Source organism: Callithrix jacchus, chromosome X (assembly GCF_049354715.1).
Source record: "Callithrix jacchus isolate 240 chromosome X, calJac240_pri, whole genome shotgun sequence".
Taxonomy (NCBI): domain Eukaryota; kingdom Metazoa; phylum Chordata; class Mammalia; order Primates; family Cebidae; genus Callithrix; species Callithrix jacchus.
This window is the reverse complement of record NC_133524.1, coordinates 2,758,194-2,776,940: the sequence shown is the minus strand read 5'-3', so window position 1 is coordinate 2,776,940 and position 18,747 is coordinate 2,758,194. Positions and strand designations below refer to the sequence as shown.

Sequence of the window (18,747 nt, the reverse complement as noted above, 5' to 3'; positions counted from 1 at the left end):
CACCCCATGTCGAGGTCCCTCATTTAATCACAACTGCAGACTCCCTTTCGCCACACAAGGTCACTTTCACAGGTCCTGGAGATTGGGACTTAGGTATCTTTCTGGAGGTGAGCTTGATTCGGTGTGCCACAGTGCAGATAAATGCAGGAGCTTTGAATGCCGAAGCAAACTAAAGACCAGCCCTTCCCTCCATCAGCCCTCCCCAGAGAGCCAGGGAAGCCAGTTCTCTCTGCTCTCTCACTGAGAGCCAGCGTCTGACTCTCCATCACACCTGTGTGGAATGCAGGTACTTACAGCTTCTGAACTGCGTCCTTCAGGCAGGGATAGCGTCTCATCCACTATGAGATGGGTTGGCTCGGGAAGGCCCTGAGCAGGCTGGTTAGATCCAGGTGTTGAATTTGCACACGGCATGCTGGGACTAGGTGCTGAATTTGCACACGGCTCTCCAGCACCAGACACTGAATCTGCACACGGCGCCCCGACATCACTGAGGCAAAGCTGCCCAAAAACAGACACATGCAGTGAGCTTTCCGACGTCTTGTCAATTCACCCGCTGTCCTGCAGGAGGGGGGCCCTGCTCCCATCTGCGATCATTAAATAATTGTCCTTCATGTCTCATTTCTCAGAACCATTTGGCACTAAGCCTAAAAATTCCCTCTTATGCAATCCAGTACTTAGCAAAATGCCCAGCAGGAAATATGTGGCAAGTCAATGTTGGCGAAGTGAACACAGATACCTACTTGCTAGTGTCAGATGACGAGACGTATTTTCAGCAGTCCTTAAAAAGTAGCCCCTGGCTTCACCCAAATCAAAAACCATACTAAAAATTACAATAGGAATTCTCTTCAACCTCCCAAGCAATGCATGTGCTGATAGCAGACTCTGTGGTATTAGCAAATACTCCAGTAAAATAAAAAAGGCCAGGCGCGGTGGTGCATGTCTGCAATCCCAGCACTCTGGGAGGCTGAGGTGGGCGGATCACTTGAGGTCAGGGCTTCAAGAACAGCCTGGCCAATGTGGCAAAACCTCATCTCCACTAAAAGTACAAAAATTAGCAGGGCATGGTGGCATTCACCTGTAATCCCAGCTACTCGGGAGGCTGAGGCAGGAGAACTGCTTGAACCTGGGAGACAAAGCTTGCAGTGAGCCGAGATCGTGTCACTGCACTCCGGCCTGGGCGACAGAGCAAGGCTCTGTCAAACAAACAACTCTAGTTTTCTTTAGTTAAAAAAAAAAAAAACACTCTGGTGCTCTAGAGCACTAGTACTCTAGTGCAAACACTCCTTTAAAAAATAAGCTCCTAACTGCAAAAGGTTTTATGCAAGGCAGGTGCATTCCATATTCAACACACTGCAGGTACTTCCCTATCTAGCACACCTAGGGGCTATTGTTATATTTTCTTAAATCAACTTGGTGTCAATCAAAAATTTACAAAATCCGCTTCAGACACTTCCTCCAATGGCTATCTCAAATGATGGTTCCAAATGACGTCATAATCAGTCATTGTGAATAACTTGCCCATGAGTGTTTCTTACTCTAATGAGGATGCCTAATTTCAGCAACCTATGTATGCACCAGGCCTATAAATTAAAACAGTATCTCTACTCATTAGGAATTCCCCATTTTGAGGCAAAAAATAAAAATTTTTTAAAAAGGTGCTTGCTTCTCAGTAGTCTTTTCCATAAATATAATGTTTAGACAGAAATGGGCATTTCAAAAAGACCACACCAGGCCTTGGTGATGAGGATGTTCTCCTCGCCCTCAGCTGTGGGTTTTAAGGGAATCCCCCACTTACTGTGTGTCCAGGAGCTGCGAGTGCTTCCCTTCCTTGGATGCTTTGATAAAGGGGCAAGACGTTGTTCTGGTAGATACTCCACCAGAGATTAAGGAACGCCACCTGGTGCTGGCTGCTGGGCGCCGAGCCCTGCTCCAACACCGAGCCGCTCTGTGGATTGTACTTGTAGTTCCAAGGCTTTGTGGACCCCAAAAAGTGGACGACCTTTGCACTGGAACCGAATCTGAGAAGGGAATAGAAGAGATTCTGACTTCCACTCAGAAGCGATAAAAGACACCCAGAAAGCACCCAACTACCATGGAGCTCCTCAAAGACAGCCTCCAAAGGACTTGTCCCAGTGGATTTCCATTACTGATTGTTGTGATTGATTATACTACTATTAGCAGCATAGTAATCAATATATAATCAATAACAGTACACTACTACTTCCAATGCAGTCATCAGCATATGATCCATAATAGACTACTACTACCAATGTAATCAACATATAATCAATAACAATATACTACTATTAGCAATATAGTAATCAATATGTAATCAATAATAATCAACTACTATCAGTGCAGTAATCAATGTAGAGTCAATAATAATACACTACTATTGGCATAGTAATCAATATATAATCCATAGTAACGTACTACTGCTATTAATTCAGTCATCACTATGTGATCAATAACAAACCACTATCACTATGGCAATCAATGTGTAATCAATAGTAACATACCAGTACTGTCAATGCAGCGACCAACATATGAGCAGTAACACCATACCGGACTCAAGCTAGCGTCAGCATATAATCAATACTACTCCTCCAGCTAGCGGCATAGTAGTAGTAGTTTCATTTGCAGTTACTTTACATAAAGATATATTTTTAAATCACGGTTTTTGCAGTTATTTTATTTTCTATATGTCAATAAACATAATAATAATCCTTTGAGATTTTTTTTCCCAAAACGGGAAGAATAAATCAGTTGTTTAAAAACGTGAAGTATGGCAGCCCAAATCATATCCTTAAAATGACAGGGACAAAAAAAATAATAGCTGTTACAGATATACTTGGATAGCAAGCAGCAAAGCAGCTGGGTTTTTTCTCTCTGGCAGGATTCTAAATTTTCCCCTCGCCAGCTTTTTCGTTGCTCCTCATCACCACCATCCTCCAGGAGTCTTTTTAAACATTTTTTTTTATCACCTCCTTGTGAAATATGAATACAAAAGTCACAGAATGACGTACCTATGTTCTGTACATTACAACTGTGATTATACATTAAAAAATAAGTTTTTCACTGATCGATTTCTTTCTTGGAGACACTATGTCCTCTGTAGAGAATACAAACTCCAGAATTACTCATTCCCAAGCTGATTCTCAGATTCTCTGTTTTCATTTATAGCCCTATCTTCTGGAGCAGTGAATTTCACAGCTTCTGGTCCCTTCACCCTTGACCCTCATAGGGACCCAAAGAGCTTTGCCCGTGTGGATTCTTTCTTTTCTTTTCTCCTGAGCTGAGGCTTGCTCTGTCACCCAGGCTGGAGTGCAGTGGCATGATCTCCGCTCACTGCAACCCCCAGCTACCAGGCTCAAGTGAGCCTCCTGAGTAGCTGAGACTAGCGGCATGTGACACCACATTCAGTTAATTTTTTGATTTTTATTTTTGGTAGAGACAGAAATTTGCCTTGTTGTGCAGGCTGGTCTCAGACTCCTGAGCTCAAGTGATTCACCCACTCCCTCCCGAAGGGCTGGAATGACAGGCGTGAGCCACTGTGCCCAGCCATGTCCCTGTGGATTCTCTCTCTCCATATTTACAATAATTTTTTTTTTTTTTTTTGAGACGGAGTTTCACTCTTGTTACCCAGGCTGGAGTGCAATGGCGCAACCTTGGCTCACTGCAACCTACACCTCCTGGGTTCAGGCAATTCTCCTGCCTCAGCCTCCCGAGTAGCGGAGACTACAGGCACCCACCACCATGCCCAGCTAATTTTTGTATTTTTAGTAGAGACGGGGTTTCACCATGTTGACCAGGATAATCTTGATCTCTTGACCTCGTGATCCACCCGCCTTGGCCCCCCAAAGTGCTGGGATGACAGGCGTGAGCCACCGCGCCCGGCTATTTACAATAATTGAGATAAAACTGAGAAATTAGAAAACATATTTATCAATCCCTTAAAAAAAATTAAACCAGGCTGGGTTTGGTGGCTCACGTCTGTAATCCAAGCACTTTGGGAGGCCAAGGCAGGTGGATCACGAGGTAAAGAGATCGAGACCAGCCTGCTCAACATGCTGAAATTCTGTCTCTACTAAAAATGCAAAAATTAGCTGGACATGGTGTTGTGTGCCTGTGGTCCTAGCTACTTGGGAGGCTGAAGCAGGAGAATCGCTTAAATCCAGGAAGTGGAGGTTGTAGTGAGCTGAGATTGCATCACTGAACTCCAGCCTGGTGACAGAGTGAGACTCTAAAAAAAAAAAAAATCAAACCATTATGCAGTAACATAAGTTTCATTTTTTTTTCATTAAAAATACCTTCTATATTAAAAAGAAAAACCATTGTGAAAACAGTGGAATCCATTTTCCCAAGAGGTGACAGCTGGTTCATCCTAGCTGTCTGTGTTACCTTATCACGTGCCATGCAGTCTCTGTAAAAGCCCAGCATAGACGCGTGAGAAAACGGCAGAAAAAAGGGGAAAAAATCACATCTTAGAATTCTTTCAGAAAAGTAGCTGTGACTTTGAAGACACTTGAAAGAGTTACAGGGAACTCTTCAGGGTTCCTTGGGTCACAGTTTGGGAATCATTGTCATAGCACCTTAACTACCTATCATTCACAGCAATAAGCAAGCAGGGGATGAGATGCGTGTGTGTACGTGTGCGTATATACATACATAAAGATGGACATAGATGCATGTATTAATATGTAGACAGATGTCCAGATCTAGATAGATAGACAGATATACAGATATAGCTAGATAGAGATAGGCAGACAGATAGAGAGATACAGATATCTATGAAGAGATGTGGATCTAGACAGACAGATGTGTATATATAAATATCCAGATCTGTCTGGATAGATACAGATAATAGATATGATAGATAGATATAGATAGATAGACAGATATCTAGGTCTGTGTAGACAAATATCTGCATATATATATATATATATACACACGTTAGATAGATGAATGTATATAGAGAGATATCTAGATCTAGATATAGATACATATGTAGAGATAGATATATAGCTCTATGTATACACATAGATATCCAGATCTAGATAGATATGCATGGATAAATACACACATAAACAGATACATACATACATACACTGACAGATACATACATACATACATAGACAGACAGATATATACATACATACATACACAGAGAGACAGACAGACAGATACATACATACATAGACAGACGGACAGACAGATACATACATACATAAATACATACATAGACACATACATACATACATAGACAGATACACAGACAGATAGATACATACGTGCATACACAGACAGACAGATACATACATATATACATACATACACAGACAGACAGATACATACATACACACATACAAAGGCAGACAGACAGATAGACACACAGATAGATACATGCATACATACATACATACATACATACAAACATACACACACACATACATAAACAGACAGACAGACTGACTGATAGGCAGGTAGATAGATAGACAGACAGACAGCAGACATAGATAGATAGACAGACAGACAGGTAGGTAGGTAGGTAGATAGATAGATAGATGATAGATAGATAGATAGATAGATAGATAGATAGATAGATAGATAGATAGATAGATAGATAGATAGAGTTTTAAAATATGCCAACAGCTGGTATATCTTCCAAGAGGGAAGGTGGCTCAGGAGAGGCAGAGCTGGCAGGATTGGCCAGGGCGGAGAACTCACTGCTTGAAGGCAGGGCTGTAAGTGTACATCGTGTTACTACTCAAGTTATAGATGAACGGCAGGTGCTTTCGGATGTCTGCTGTCGACCAGTTCCTGAAGAAACTATTCAGCAAGCCTTGGTCTGCCCCTACAGATGAGCAAACAGAAAAGCAGATGAGGAGAGTGTGGTCCGGTCCACTCTAAGAACACGAGATGTGCCTGATGCTCTCAACGTAAACACATGCCCTCAGGGTTACCAATTCCATTTCTTCTGTCTGCCAGCTAACACATTCTGTCTATTCTCAGAAAGGGCTGACAACCCAAGCCACTGATAAAAATACATGCCTATTTCCTGCAAGTCTCCACTAGGAGCCCCAAGATGAGTAAGAAAATTGCATATGGAGTCCAAAGCACTCCACTCATCCCCTCACGAATGCTCCCTGGTAGTGACAATGCTTTTCCCACCCTTTTTGCCCATTTTATTAACTCTTGGCCATTACCCTAGAGGCAATTCTTCAATGGTCCAGTATTTTCTTTCTTTTTTTTTTTTTTTTTGAGACAGCGTTTTCACTCTTGTTGCCCAGGCTGGAGTGTGATGGCACTATCTCGGCTCACTGCTACCTCCACGTCCCAGGTTCAAGCAATTCTCCTGCCTCAGGCTTCTGAGTAGCTGAAATTACAGGCATGTGCCACCACACCCAGCTAATTTTCTATTTTTAGTAGAGGTGGGGTTTCTCTGTGTTGGTCAGGCTGGTCTCAAACTCTCGACCTGAGGTGATCTGCCCACCTCGGCCTCCCAAAGTGCTGGGGTTACAGGCACTGCACCTGGCCAGTATGTTCTTTTACTTTATGAAAATTCTAGCATGTGTCCTCTCTACTGATGCCTATTTGAACAAATACGTGGCTTCGGGTTACCTCATTTTAATTCTCCCCTATATTCTACCAGGGGTCAGCCAACTACACTCTCTGCATGTTTTTGTAAATAAAGTTTTATTGGAACACAGCCGTGCTCTTTTCTTTTCTTTGAGACAGGGTCTCACTCTGTCACCCAGCCTGGAGTACAGTAGTGCAATCATAGCTCACTGCAGCCTTGAACTCCTCAGCTCAGGTGCTGCTCCCAACTCAGCCTCCCAGGGAACACAGAAAACAGGTGCCATCATCACATTCAGCTTATTCTTGTAATTTTTGTAGAGATGGGGTCTTGCCATGTTGCCTAGCCTTGTCTTGAACTCCTGGCCTCAAACAATCTGTCTGCCCTGGCCTCCCAAAGTGCTGGGATTATAGGCATCAGCCACCAGGCCCAACCCAAGTTCAACGCCAAGTACAGTCACACGACACATAAAAGTGCTGGCAATACATATGACAGTGGGCCCGTAGGAGTTTATCCTGCATTTTCACTAGAGCTTTGTGAGGCTTGGATATGTTGAGAACCACAGATACCTCCCACTATGTGACAGCTGCCTGCAGCATTCCGTGCAGTCACACGCTCTATGGGTGTGTAGCCTAGGAGCCGCAGGCTCTACCATCCGGCCTGGGTATCCGGGAGGCTGCATCATCTAGTGGCGGGATGTTCACACAATGACACAATCTCCTAACAACTCATTTCTCAGACCGCATTCCCGTTGTTAAGTGAGGCGTGGTTGTCTGCTCAATGGCTGACGTCGGGCAACACCTGCAGAGCTGAGTGTGTGCAACAGAGACCATAAGGTGGGCAACTCTGAAAATAGCTACCATCCAGACCTTTACAGAAGGACTTGCTCCCCTGATTTATATGCCTGGATTGTCGAGCTGTTCTTTGTACTTAGCAAGGATATTTCCAATGGTTCTCTCAACTGCATGTTTCCTTGTGCACTTCCTGACGTCTTCCTATACCCCTGACTGGCCGTATTCTTCAATTCCCACCTCGATCTTCAGGCAGCCATTCCCAGATAAGGGGAAATGCGGGGAGGCTGCAATGTGGCTACAGGCAGCAGTCCCGTCCTCCTCCTCAAATGTCCAGGCTGCCCTGGCTTACTGTCAAAGCTGCCGTGTTCCACAGCGTGCTGCAGCAGGAGTTTATGCGTGTGGAGCGAAGGCTGGAAGACAAACACCCCGCTATTGAAGCAATCCGGCCATCCTGGGTCTGGGGCTGCAGAAAACTCTCCCCGGTCAAACAGCTCATCCACATTGGACAGCACCTGGTGAAGCAAAGACGGAGAATCTGCCGCAATGCTTCTTTTTTTCTATTCTTTTCTTTTCTTTTTTTTTGAGTGGAGTTTTGCTCTGTCACCAAGCCTGGAGTGCAGTGGTGTGCTGTTGGCTCACTGCAGCCTCCACCTTCCCAGTTCAAGCAATGCCCCCACTTCAGCCTTTTGAGTAGCTGGGATTACAGGCACCTACCACCACACCCAGCTAATTTTCTTATTTTTACTAGAGATAGGGTTTCACAAGTTGGCCAGGCTGGTCTCAAACTCCTGGCCTCAAGTGATCTGCCCACCTCGACTTCCCAAAGTGCTGGGATTACAGGCACTAGCCAGTGTGCCCGGCCAATGCTTCTTTCTGCAAAGGCAGATTGAGTTTACAAAATAATACAGTAGGAACTTTAGGATGGGCCTGGAAATGCTTGATGGTTGGAAACCTGCGTCCAGTTTTTGTTTTTTGTTTTTTTTTGAGTGACTCTTAAGACTTTCACACTTATGCTCAAAGGAAAAACATTTGTGAGAAAGACTGTTCTGTGGTTATTTCAAGTGGTTGAAGCGACACTGTCTAAAATTATTTCCTCAAGGTTCTTAAAATCCTCCATGAAATTCTCTTAATTGTATATCCTCAACACACGCAAATGTCAGCAATGACATTACAGAAACTCATAAGCAGAGAGGTTTGAAAGTCAACATAATGTAATTAATTGCCTTATAGAGCTTGACAATTAATTTCAGTTCTTCTTTACCTGGTGGTCCCCAAGATTTTTGGCAATAGGGACCAGTTTCCTGGAAGACAGCGGTGGTGGGAGATGGTTCCAGGATGATTCAAGCACATGACACTGATCGTGCACTTTATTTCTATTCTCATTGCATTGTAATATGTAATGAAATAATTCTACAACTCAACATCATGTAGCATTGGTGGGAGCCCTGAGCTTGCTTTCCTGTGAGTAGAAAGTCCCATCTGGGGCTGATGGGAGACAGTGACAGACCATCAGGCCTTAGATTCTCATAAGGTACGTGCAGCTCAGATCCATCGCACGCGCAGTTCATGATAGGCTTCGCATCTCTATGAGAATCTAATGCCAGGGCCGGGCGCAGTGGCTCACGCCTATAATCCCAACACTTTGGGAGGCCAAGACGGGTAGATCACGAAGTCAAGAGATCGAGACCATCCTGGTCAACATGGTGAAACCCTGTCTCTACTAAAAATACAAAAAATTAGCTGGGCACGGTGGCGGGTACCTGTAATCCCAGCTACTCAGGAGGCTGAGGCAGGAGAATTGCCTGAACCCAGGAGGCAGAGGTTGCGGTGAGCCGAGATCACGCCATTGCACTCCAGCCTGGGTAACAAGAGCGAAACTCCGTCTCAAAAAAAAAAAAAAAATCTAATGCCGCCGCTGGTCTGACTCCATGAGACGGAGCTCAGGTGGTGATGCCAGTGATGGGAGTGACTGTAAATACAGACGAAGCTGGCTCGCCTGCCCTTCACTCACCTCCTGTTGCGTGCCTTGCTTTCCAGCAGACTGGTGCCTGTCTATGGCCCCAGAGGTTGGGGAACCCCTGCTTTAACACATGTGGATTTTCTAAACTAGGCAACACTGTTCTGATTATCATTCTTGGTTTCTTCTTTCTCCAGACCTGGTTTTACTTAACCAAGACAATCCAGAACTGACTTCTAACACTCCACCTTCATTTCCCATTTTGATTTTCCAATGGATGTTTTTGAAAGTGCCCACTGTGTAGGTGACTAGCCCACTTAGCGATTAGGGGATACCATAGCTTAAAGGGCCCGGTGTACCAGTCCACACAGGACCACATAATTCAATATACAATCATGGCGACAGGTTTTTTTCTTTTTCTTTTCTTTTCTTTTTTTCTGAAACAGGGTCTTGCTACGTTGCCAAGGCTGGAGTGCAGTCACATGACCTTAGCTCACTACAACCTCTACCTCCCAAGTTCAAGTGATTCTCATGCCTCAGCCTCTCAAGTAGCTGGGATTACAGGTGTCCATCAGCACACCTGGCTAACTTTTGTATTTTTTGTAGAGACAGGGGTTCACCAGTTACCCAGGCTGTTCTCAAACTCCTGGCCTCAAGTGATCTGCCTACCTCAGCCTCTCAAAGTGCCAGGGTGGCAGGCATGAGCCACTGCACCCAGCCACAGGTTTTTCTTTCCTAATGGTTCTATTTTGCTTGTGTAAAGTATTATGGTTATAATTCATTCCTGGGGTAGGAACATGTCTTCCAACTCCTCATTCTCTTCAGCAGGGTCTAGCACAGTGCTGGGGGTATGTCTGATTGTAATACACTGAATACTGTGTTAGAAATAGAAACGCACATGACCTCACAGGCATCTGCCAGTGAGAGCTGACAGCCTGGCCAGCATGTTAAAACCCTGTCTCTAAAAAAATTAGCAGGGCATGATGGCGGGTGCCTGTCATCGCAGCTACTCAGGAGGCTGAGGCAGGAAAATCACATGAACCGGGGAGGCGTAAGGTGCAGTGAGCGAAGATTGCACCACTGCTCTCCAGCCTGGGAGACAGAGCAATTCAGTGGCTCACGCCTGTAATCCCAGCACTTTGGGAGGCCGAGGCGGGTGGATCACAAGGTCAAGAGATCGAGACCATCCTGGTCAACATGGTGAAACCCCGTCTCTACTAAAAATACAAAAAATTAGCAGGGCATGGTGGCACGTGCCTGTAATCCCAGGTACTCGGGAGGCTGAGGCAGGAGAATTGCCTGAACCCAGGAGGCGGAGGTTGCAGTGAGCCGAGATCGTGCCATTGCACTCCACCCTGGTAACAAGAGAGGAACTCCGTCTCAAAAAAAAAAAAAAAAGAGTTGACAGCCTGCTTAAGGATGGAGAGATGAGGTCTTGGAGGTTTCTTATCAAGTAGGGAATCTTCACTCACCAGAGTGTCTGCGTCCAGGAAGACACACTTGCTGTAGTGAGTGAGAGTCCAACAGTGAAGCTTGGTGAGGGTGACCCCAAGCTCAGGTCTCTTCAGAAAGGCCAGGTGGATGTAGTCTGCACTATCGATTAGATTCACTTCAATCATTTCATCGAACACCTTGGAGAGGATGGCCCTGGAACAGACATGTGCCAAATAGGAGGACAGTGGGTGAATATTTAGCACAGAACTGCCTCTTCCTTTGGGAGGGTGCTGCTTTGCTGCTCACAAACGTGGAACAGAGAGATTTCCCCACTGGCCTCCTTGCGATCTCCATGTTCAGAGCTCATTTCCATGGATGGCTCATACTTGAACGCAAACGTCAATGGTGTGAAATGCCACCGTACTGGAAGAATCAACCTACTACCTTAGTAATGTACCTGAGCTAAATGACTGAAGCTTTAGGGGTGCATAGAAACCACCACAATTCGTAGGACATTTTGAAATGATTTAAATATTTTTGAACATGCTTCTTTGATAGCCAGTGTTATATTTTTCAATCAACACAAAGCACAATGATTGCTCTAAGTTCAATATTTTCATATTCATATATTTAAATCCATGCAAGGCCTGGCGTGCGGTGGCTCATGCCTGTAATTCCAGCACCTTCAGAGGCCAAGGTGGGCGGATCACTTGACGTCAAGGGTTGGAGATCAGACTGTCCAGCATAGCGAAACCCCGTCTGTACTAAAAATGCAAAAATTAGCCAGTCATGGTGGTGTATGCTGAGGCACGAGAATTGCTTGAACCTGGGAGGCAGAGCTGGTGGTGAGCCAAGATCACACCATTGAACTCCAGCCTGGGAAATAGAGCAAGACTCTGTCTCAAAAAAAAAAGCAAAAAAACAAAAACAAAATCTGAAGAGCAATGTATAAAATAATTGACAGTTACCTAGATTGGATAGTGGAACAGAATCATATCAAATGCATCCATTTATTTTTAACTTTTTGTTTCCTTGTTTGTAATTAAGCTGCCTCTTGCGCTACTGTATGTCTGGGTTTTATGTTTATTTTTCCATTCAGAAAGTCTATCTTTTTTAAAAGGAAGTTTAATCCATTCATGTTTATTATGATCACTGTTACATTTGGATTGAGTCCCGCAATTTTGTTTCATGTTATTTTCCCTTTTTTACATTTATCAGACGTTCTACTTCTTTGGTGTAATTCTCTTCCTCCCACCTCTGATTGTGTGAATCGGGTTTTCTTCAATCCACGCATTTCCCATTAAGGCTCTGAAAGGTGTACAAATGTTTTCTAGTTTTCTGGTGGTGACCATCTTTCAACTGCCTAAGCTGATATTTTCTACCAAATATAAAGATAGTCATTATCTATGTCTTCTTCCCAGATGAAGCAAAAACGTGAACATATGCTCATTCTCTCTTTCTTCATTGCTCTTTGAATTGCCTCCCATGTGAAATGTTAATTCCAGATTATTTTCATAATTATGCATTAACACATTCAGACTTAACTGTGTTTTATACATTTATTTATTCATCACTGCTTCCTGTGTGCACTGTTATTATTATTATTATTTTGAGACAGGGTCTTGCTCTGTCACCCAGGCTGGAGTGCAGTGGTGTAATCAATCATAGCTCACTGCAGCTTCAATCTCCTGGGCTCAAGTGATCCTCCCTCTTCAGCCTCCTGAGTAGCTGGGACTATAGGCATGCACCACGACACTCAGCAATTAACAAAATTTTTAGTAGAGATGAGATCTCACTATGTTGTCCTGCTGGTGTTGAACTCCTGGACTCAAGTGATCCTCCCACCTCAGCCTCCCAAAATGCTGTGGTTACAGGCATGAGCCACTGCACTTGGCTCCTCTCACCTTTCTTGGATTCACATTCCATTTTGCTGGAGTCACTCAACTAACTTTTTCCTCAAAGGTCTTTGAGCGATACAATTTTTGTGCATCTGCATATTTGAAAAGTATTTGTTTTGCTTTCAAATTACGGTACTAAAGCTGAATACAGAACTTTTATTTCAAAGTTATCTTGCACCAGAATTTTGAGACATCAATTGTCTCAACTGATAGAGAAAGGCATTTAGGATTTTTCTTCATTTTTTCTGCTCTGAAATTGTACCACTTTGTGGTAAAACTTGAGCTTTCTTCATTCACTGTGCTCAGCATCTGGAACACTCTCAATCTAAACATTTTTCTCAGAGCTGAGATATAAGAGTAGTTACTTCTCTCTTTCTCTCTCTCTTTCTTTCTCTGTCTCTCTTTATTTTTCTTATCTGTCCTTCCTTCCTTCCTTCCTTCCTTCCTTCCTTCCTTCCTTCCTTCCTTCCTTCCTTCCTCCCTCCCTCCCTCCCTCTCTTTCTTTCTTTCTTTTTCTCTCCTATTTGACAGATGTTGAAGTTCTCCAGCCTTTTATATCTTAGCATTTCTCTTGGACTCTACATTTATTTGTAGGATTTCACTGCACAGTATTCAAGGTAACTGTTTCTCTGAAAAAGTACCCATCTTTCAGCAAATCTTCCTCTGCTTTTGGCCCAGTTATTTATGGAATTTATGGCATCTTCACCACAGTTGCATAAAGATCCGGGCGGGGGGAGGGCAAGAGAAGCAGCACTCCACCTCACTACATATGGCACTGTCATTTATGTCCTTACATCCTTTTGTTCAGCTCTGCTCATTTCCCTATGATAAAAACTCCTGGAAGCAGAATTACATTTCATGAGTACGGTTAGTTCAAAGCTATAAACGCAGGCTCGTGGCACGGTTTCCCTACAAAGAGATCGCTCCACAACATGCTGGTAGCACACAGCCTGAGTGAAGGGCCATCTCCCACCACCCACAGCCCTAGTCATTGCTCATGGCCCATCTTCTACTCCCTGACCACTACAGAGCACCATCCCTCAATTCTCCCCACGACTGTGAAATACACAGGAAAAGGTCGTACAAAACCTCGACCCAGTCTGCAACACTAAACCCTTCCCACCATTTCTGTCATGTTGTTTCAGACTATTTGAAGTTCCTCTTGAGTAGATCTTAAGTCCACCTCGATAAAGGCAGGCAATAAGCGATAATCACATGATGGAGAATGCAATATCCATCCCCTCAAGCATTTATCCTTTGTGACACAAACAATTCAATTATATGCTATAACGTCATTTTTCTATCCCTTCCCCCAGCTGGGAAAATAACACAGGGAATCTGCTGGTGTATTTTTGAACCTCAACATAGTCAGGTTTTTGTTTTTGACCAAGTCTTGCTCTGTTGCCCAGGCTGGAGTGCAGTGGTGTAATCTCACCTTACTGCAACCTCTACCTCCCAGTTCAAGTGATTCTCCTGCCTCAGCCTTCTGAGTAGCTGGAATTATAGGCACCACCATGCCCAGCTAATATGTTTTCTATTTTTAGTAGAGACGGGTTTCACCATGTTGGTCAGGCTGGTCTCAAACTCCTGACCTCAAGTGGTTCACCTGCCTTGGCCTCCCAAAGTGCTAGGACTACAGGCGTGAGCCACCACGCCCGGCCCTACTTTCATTTTTTTAATTTTAAAAATATTTAACACTGGATACAGTGGCTCATGCCTGTAATCCCAGCACTTTGGGAGGCCAAGGCAGATGGATTGAGTGAGTCCAGGAGTTCAAGATCAGCCTGGACAATGTGGTGAAACCCTCTCTCTACCAAAAATACCAAAAAATAAAGATGAAAAACAGCCGGGCATGGGGGCGCATACTTGTGGTCCCAGCTACTTAGAAGGCTGAGGAGGGAAGATCACAGTGAGCTGGGATAGCACCACTGCACTCCAGCCTGGGCAACAGAACGAGACCCTGTCTCAAAAACAAACATGCAAAAGGAATTGAGTTTTCAATTTCCATGGTTTTGAGAACGAACAGTAACCATACCCAGTATTGTTTCTTAAAGTACTGTGAAGCTGATCCCACACGTGTTTTCATGTGATTCAAAGATTCATTACAAATGTCAGAGGCCCATTGTGATTGCCTGCCAGCCAGGCCTGTGAAGAAGGTGGTCAGCCATCAGAATAACTCCGGGGACCTCTAGCGGGAGAGGTGACCCTCCTTCCACAGGACCGAGCTGGGCACAGGCCGCATCTCTAAGCCTTACCTGAGCAGGCTGGACACCTGAGGAGTGATCAACACCACCAGCTTCCTCGTCAACCTGTGTCTCCTCAGTGACTGACCCAGGACCAGGGCACCCTGGCAGTAGATGTCATTGGTGGCCAATGTGACAAAAGCCTGATCAGTCACTGTGAAAATCAACAAAAACACCAGAGTTACACTCGTGAGGCATGGCAGGGGTGATGGTCCCATAGTCACCTCCTCTCCTCTCCCGAGCATCATGGCTGGGGCCCGGCCGGCGGCTCACACGTAATCCCACACTGTGGGAGGCCAAGTCGGGTGAATTGCTTGAGCTCAGGAGTTAGAGACCAGCCTGGGCAACATAGTGAAACTCCACCTCTACAAAACATATAAAAATTAGCTGGACGTGGTAGCATGCTTGTAGCTACAGCTACTTGGGAGGCTGACGTGGGAGGATACTTGAGCCTGGGAGTTCGAGGCTGCAGTGGGCCATGATTGCACCACTGCACTCCAGCCTGGGCGACAGACTGAGACCCTGTCTCAAAATAAAAATCACGACTTGTGGTGAGTAGTCAGTGCTCTAATTCACATATACGTTTCCTTTCATTCTAAACAAAAGAAAACACAGGAGTGTGAAGAAGCCTCAAACATGAGGCAAAGTCAACCCAACTGCTATGGCCATTTCCTCATGCTGCAATGCCAGGGAAGCTCACAGCTACAATCTACATGAGTTCCAGTCCTTTCTTTTATATTGTTTCACTCTTGAAAACTCAGCCAAAGTGTTTAGATCTTAGGTGAAAACAAAAGGCAAAAAGTGGAAGCAATGGCTTGATTACCTGAGTTACAGCAAAGATGTAAACCACCTCACTCAAAACAACTGTGCTCTGCGCTAGTGCAGTGGCTCATGCCTGCAATCCCAGTGTCACAGGAGGCCAAGGAAGGAGGATCGTTTGGGCCCAGGAGTTTGAGACCAGTCTCCCAGCAAGACCTCATCTCTACTGAAAACAAAAAAAAAATTAGCCGGTAATCCCAGCCCTTTCAGAGGACAACGCAGGTGAATCACCTGAAGTCAAGAGTTTGAGACCAGCCTGATCAACATAGAGAAACCCCATCTCCACTAAACATACAAAATTAGCCAAGTGTGGTGGTGCATGCCCATGATCCCAGCTACTCGGGAGGCTGAGGCAGCAGAATCTCTTGAACCCACGAGGTGGAGGTTGTGGGGAGCCGAGATCATGCCATTGCACTCCAGCCTGGGCAACAAACAAGAAACGCCATCTCAAAAAAAAAAAAAAAAAAAAAAGGCCAGGTGAGGTGCTGCATCACTGTAGACCCAGCTACTTGGGAGGCTGAGAAAGGAGGATCGCTTGGGCACAAGAGGTCAAGGCTGCAATGAGCCAGGATTGCACCACTGAACTCCAGCCTTGGCAACAGAGTGAGTGCCTGTCTCAAAATAAAATAAGATAATTTTAAAAAAAGAAAGAAAGAAAAGAAAAGAATCATGCTTTGTAAAGAACAGCCAAATGTTATTTAAATTCTGGACAGATCGTTTCTTAAAAAGACTTCAACTCAGGGATGTATGAGGCAGGAGAGGTGACATAAAGGAAAGTATATTGATTCGTTAGGTAGAATGTGCTCAGCTTCCTAATGCCTCAGTAGGAGAGGAAGGAACTCTCACAGCAGATATAATTTATGGCAGTTTTAAGTCTCTGCGCATAAGACTGATGTGAACTTCTGTAATGACTTTCGAACCACTTGATTCTTGGGCACTCAAGCCCCTGTTGCCAGGAGGAAGACAGCAGTCAGGAGGGCAGCCAGCAATGCCAAGTCCCACACAGTGTCTACCCCAATATACTGTCTATGGAAATTAAAATTCTCAGCATGCAGGCGACCATGGCGCCTTCCCCGGAAGCAACACTCCGAGCAAAGCCAGCCCGCAATTCGCACTAAATATAACAAACACAAGTGTCCCAGGGCTGCCTTCTCGACCTTCACATTCCGATGGGGTGAATTCCAAAATGAGCCTGTTACAGCTGCTCCTGTAGACAACTCCTCCCCACCCTTGCACGAAGAAGGAAAGAGAATTCCCGACATCCCCATTACAGACAGCAAACTTTACAACTGAATTCTGCAGAACAAAAGATACCTATCTGTCATCAATCTATATCTAGCTATCCATCATCCACCCATCCATCCATCCATCCATCTATCTATCATCTGTCTATCCATCCATCCGTCTACCATCTATCATCTATTTATCCATCTACCTATCTACCATCTGTCTACCCATCTATCCATTTATCTATCATCTATCCATCCATCCATCCATCATCTATCAATCTTCTTATCCATCTACCTGTCATCTATCATCCATCCATCTGTCTGTCATCTAACAGTTCTCTGCACATCTATTGTTATCTATCATCTATCTCTATCTATCCATCATCTGTCATCCATCCATCCATCATTTATCTATCCATCTATCCATCATCTACCAATTCTCTGTACATATATTTATTATCTTATAGAATCTATCTGTCTCTATCATCAATCCTTCCACCCATCCACCTATCTATCTCTATCATCTATCTATTCATCTATCTATCATCTATCCATCTATCCATCCATCCACCCATCATCTACCAATTCTGTGTACACTTATTTATTATCTATCTTACTATAATCTGTGTCTATCATCTATCTATGCAGCCTTCCACCCATCCACCTATCTCTATCATATATTCATCTATCTATCATCTATCCATCCATTCACCTATCATCTATGTATTCATCTACCTATCACATGCCTATCCATCCATCCATCATCTACCTATCATCTACCAATTCTCTTCATATCTATTTATTATCTAGCTTACTATCATGTACCTCTGTTATCTACCTATCTATCTAATCCATCTATCTCTAACATTGATTTATCATATATCATCTGTATCTATTTATCTATTATCTATGGATCTATCATCTTTCTATCATCCATCTATCTATCTCCATCATCTTTCTACCTATCACCTTTCTATAATCCATCCACCTATCTATATCTATCATCCACCTATCATATATGTGTACTCTATACCCTCTATATATTTACTTATCTATGTCTATCAATATTTCTAGCATCTACCTAATTATTTCTACCACCATCATCTACCATCTATCTCTAGTTTTCTTAATTACTAGCTTTAAAATGATAATAATGGTGATTACTACTCCTTTAGACATTTCCAAAGGCCTGAGCTCTGATCAAAATTACCTCCCAAGAACAGGCATAGCTGTCATGAACCTGTTCAGTCATCTGTTAGGCTCTTTTGTCTCTAAGCAGAGGAGAGAGATGGGAGAGAAAGCAGCCACTGGGGGCTGGTAGGTACACAGCCCAGAGCTGGCCAAGTTAAAGGTGTTGTGTAAACTTCACCCACAGACCTCAAAAATCAGATAATGCATAAAACAGAGCCAGAGATCCAATCCCCTATGCCGTCCTCATCAAAGTTTCTCTGATCCATATCTTGAAAGAATGTGGAGGCAGAAAGAACTACCAAGTTGAACCCCCAGTGTTGAGCCCTAAGTGTGAACATATTTCTAAGCAGCATAATGTGTATCCCCACATCTAAACATACAACCTGCTTAGAGCTTCACCTTTCCATGCAAACTCTCAGAATATTAATGGGAAATTAACATAACATAAAATGAACCATTTTAAAGTGCACAGGTTACCGGTGTTTACTCCATACACAATGTCATGCAGCCACTACCTTCAGGTAATCCAAGGACATTCTCATGACTCCAAAAGGGGGCTCTGTACGCATTACGCAGTCACTCCCCATTCCCTCTTTCCAGCCCTG

General features: G+C 44.1%; 1 protein-coding gene across 18 annotated transcripts in view; it reads right to left on the bottom strand.

Moving 5' to 3' along the window:
• Positions 1-18,747, bottom strand: part of GYG2 (glycogenin 2) — a 51,029-nt gene that overhangs the window by 20,218 nt on the left and 12,064 nt on the right. For 12 of the 18 annotated variants that reach the window (XM_078362405.1, XM_078362407.1, XM_078362408.1 and 9 more), the window contains exons 3-8: positions 14,916-15,057; positions 10,801-10,975; positions 7,721-7,883; positions 5,728-5,854; positions 1,796-2,018; positions 295-498 (exon numbers count right to left, since the gene is read on the bottom strand). In XM_078362405.1, coding sequence (XP_078218531.1) covers positions 295-498; positions 1,796-2,018; positions 5,728-5,854; positions 7,721-7,883; positions 10,801-10,975; positions 14,916-15,057 — 1,034 coding nt within the window. Of the gene's footprint in view, positions 1-294; positions 499-1,795; positions 2,019-5,727; positions 5,855-7,720; positions 7,884-10,800; positions 10,976-14,915; positions 15,058-15,726; positions 15,889-18,747 lie in introns of all 18 variants that reach the window. The other 6 variants (XM_078362409.1, XM_078362410.1, XM_078362414.1 and 3 more) reach the window with 4 other exon arrangements.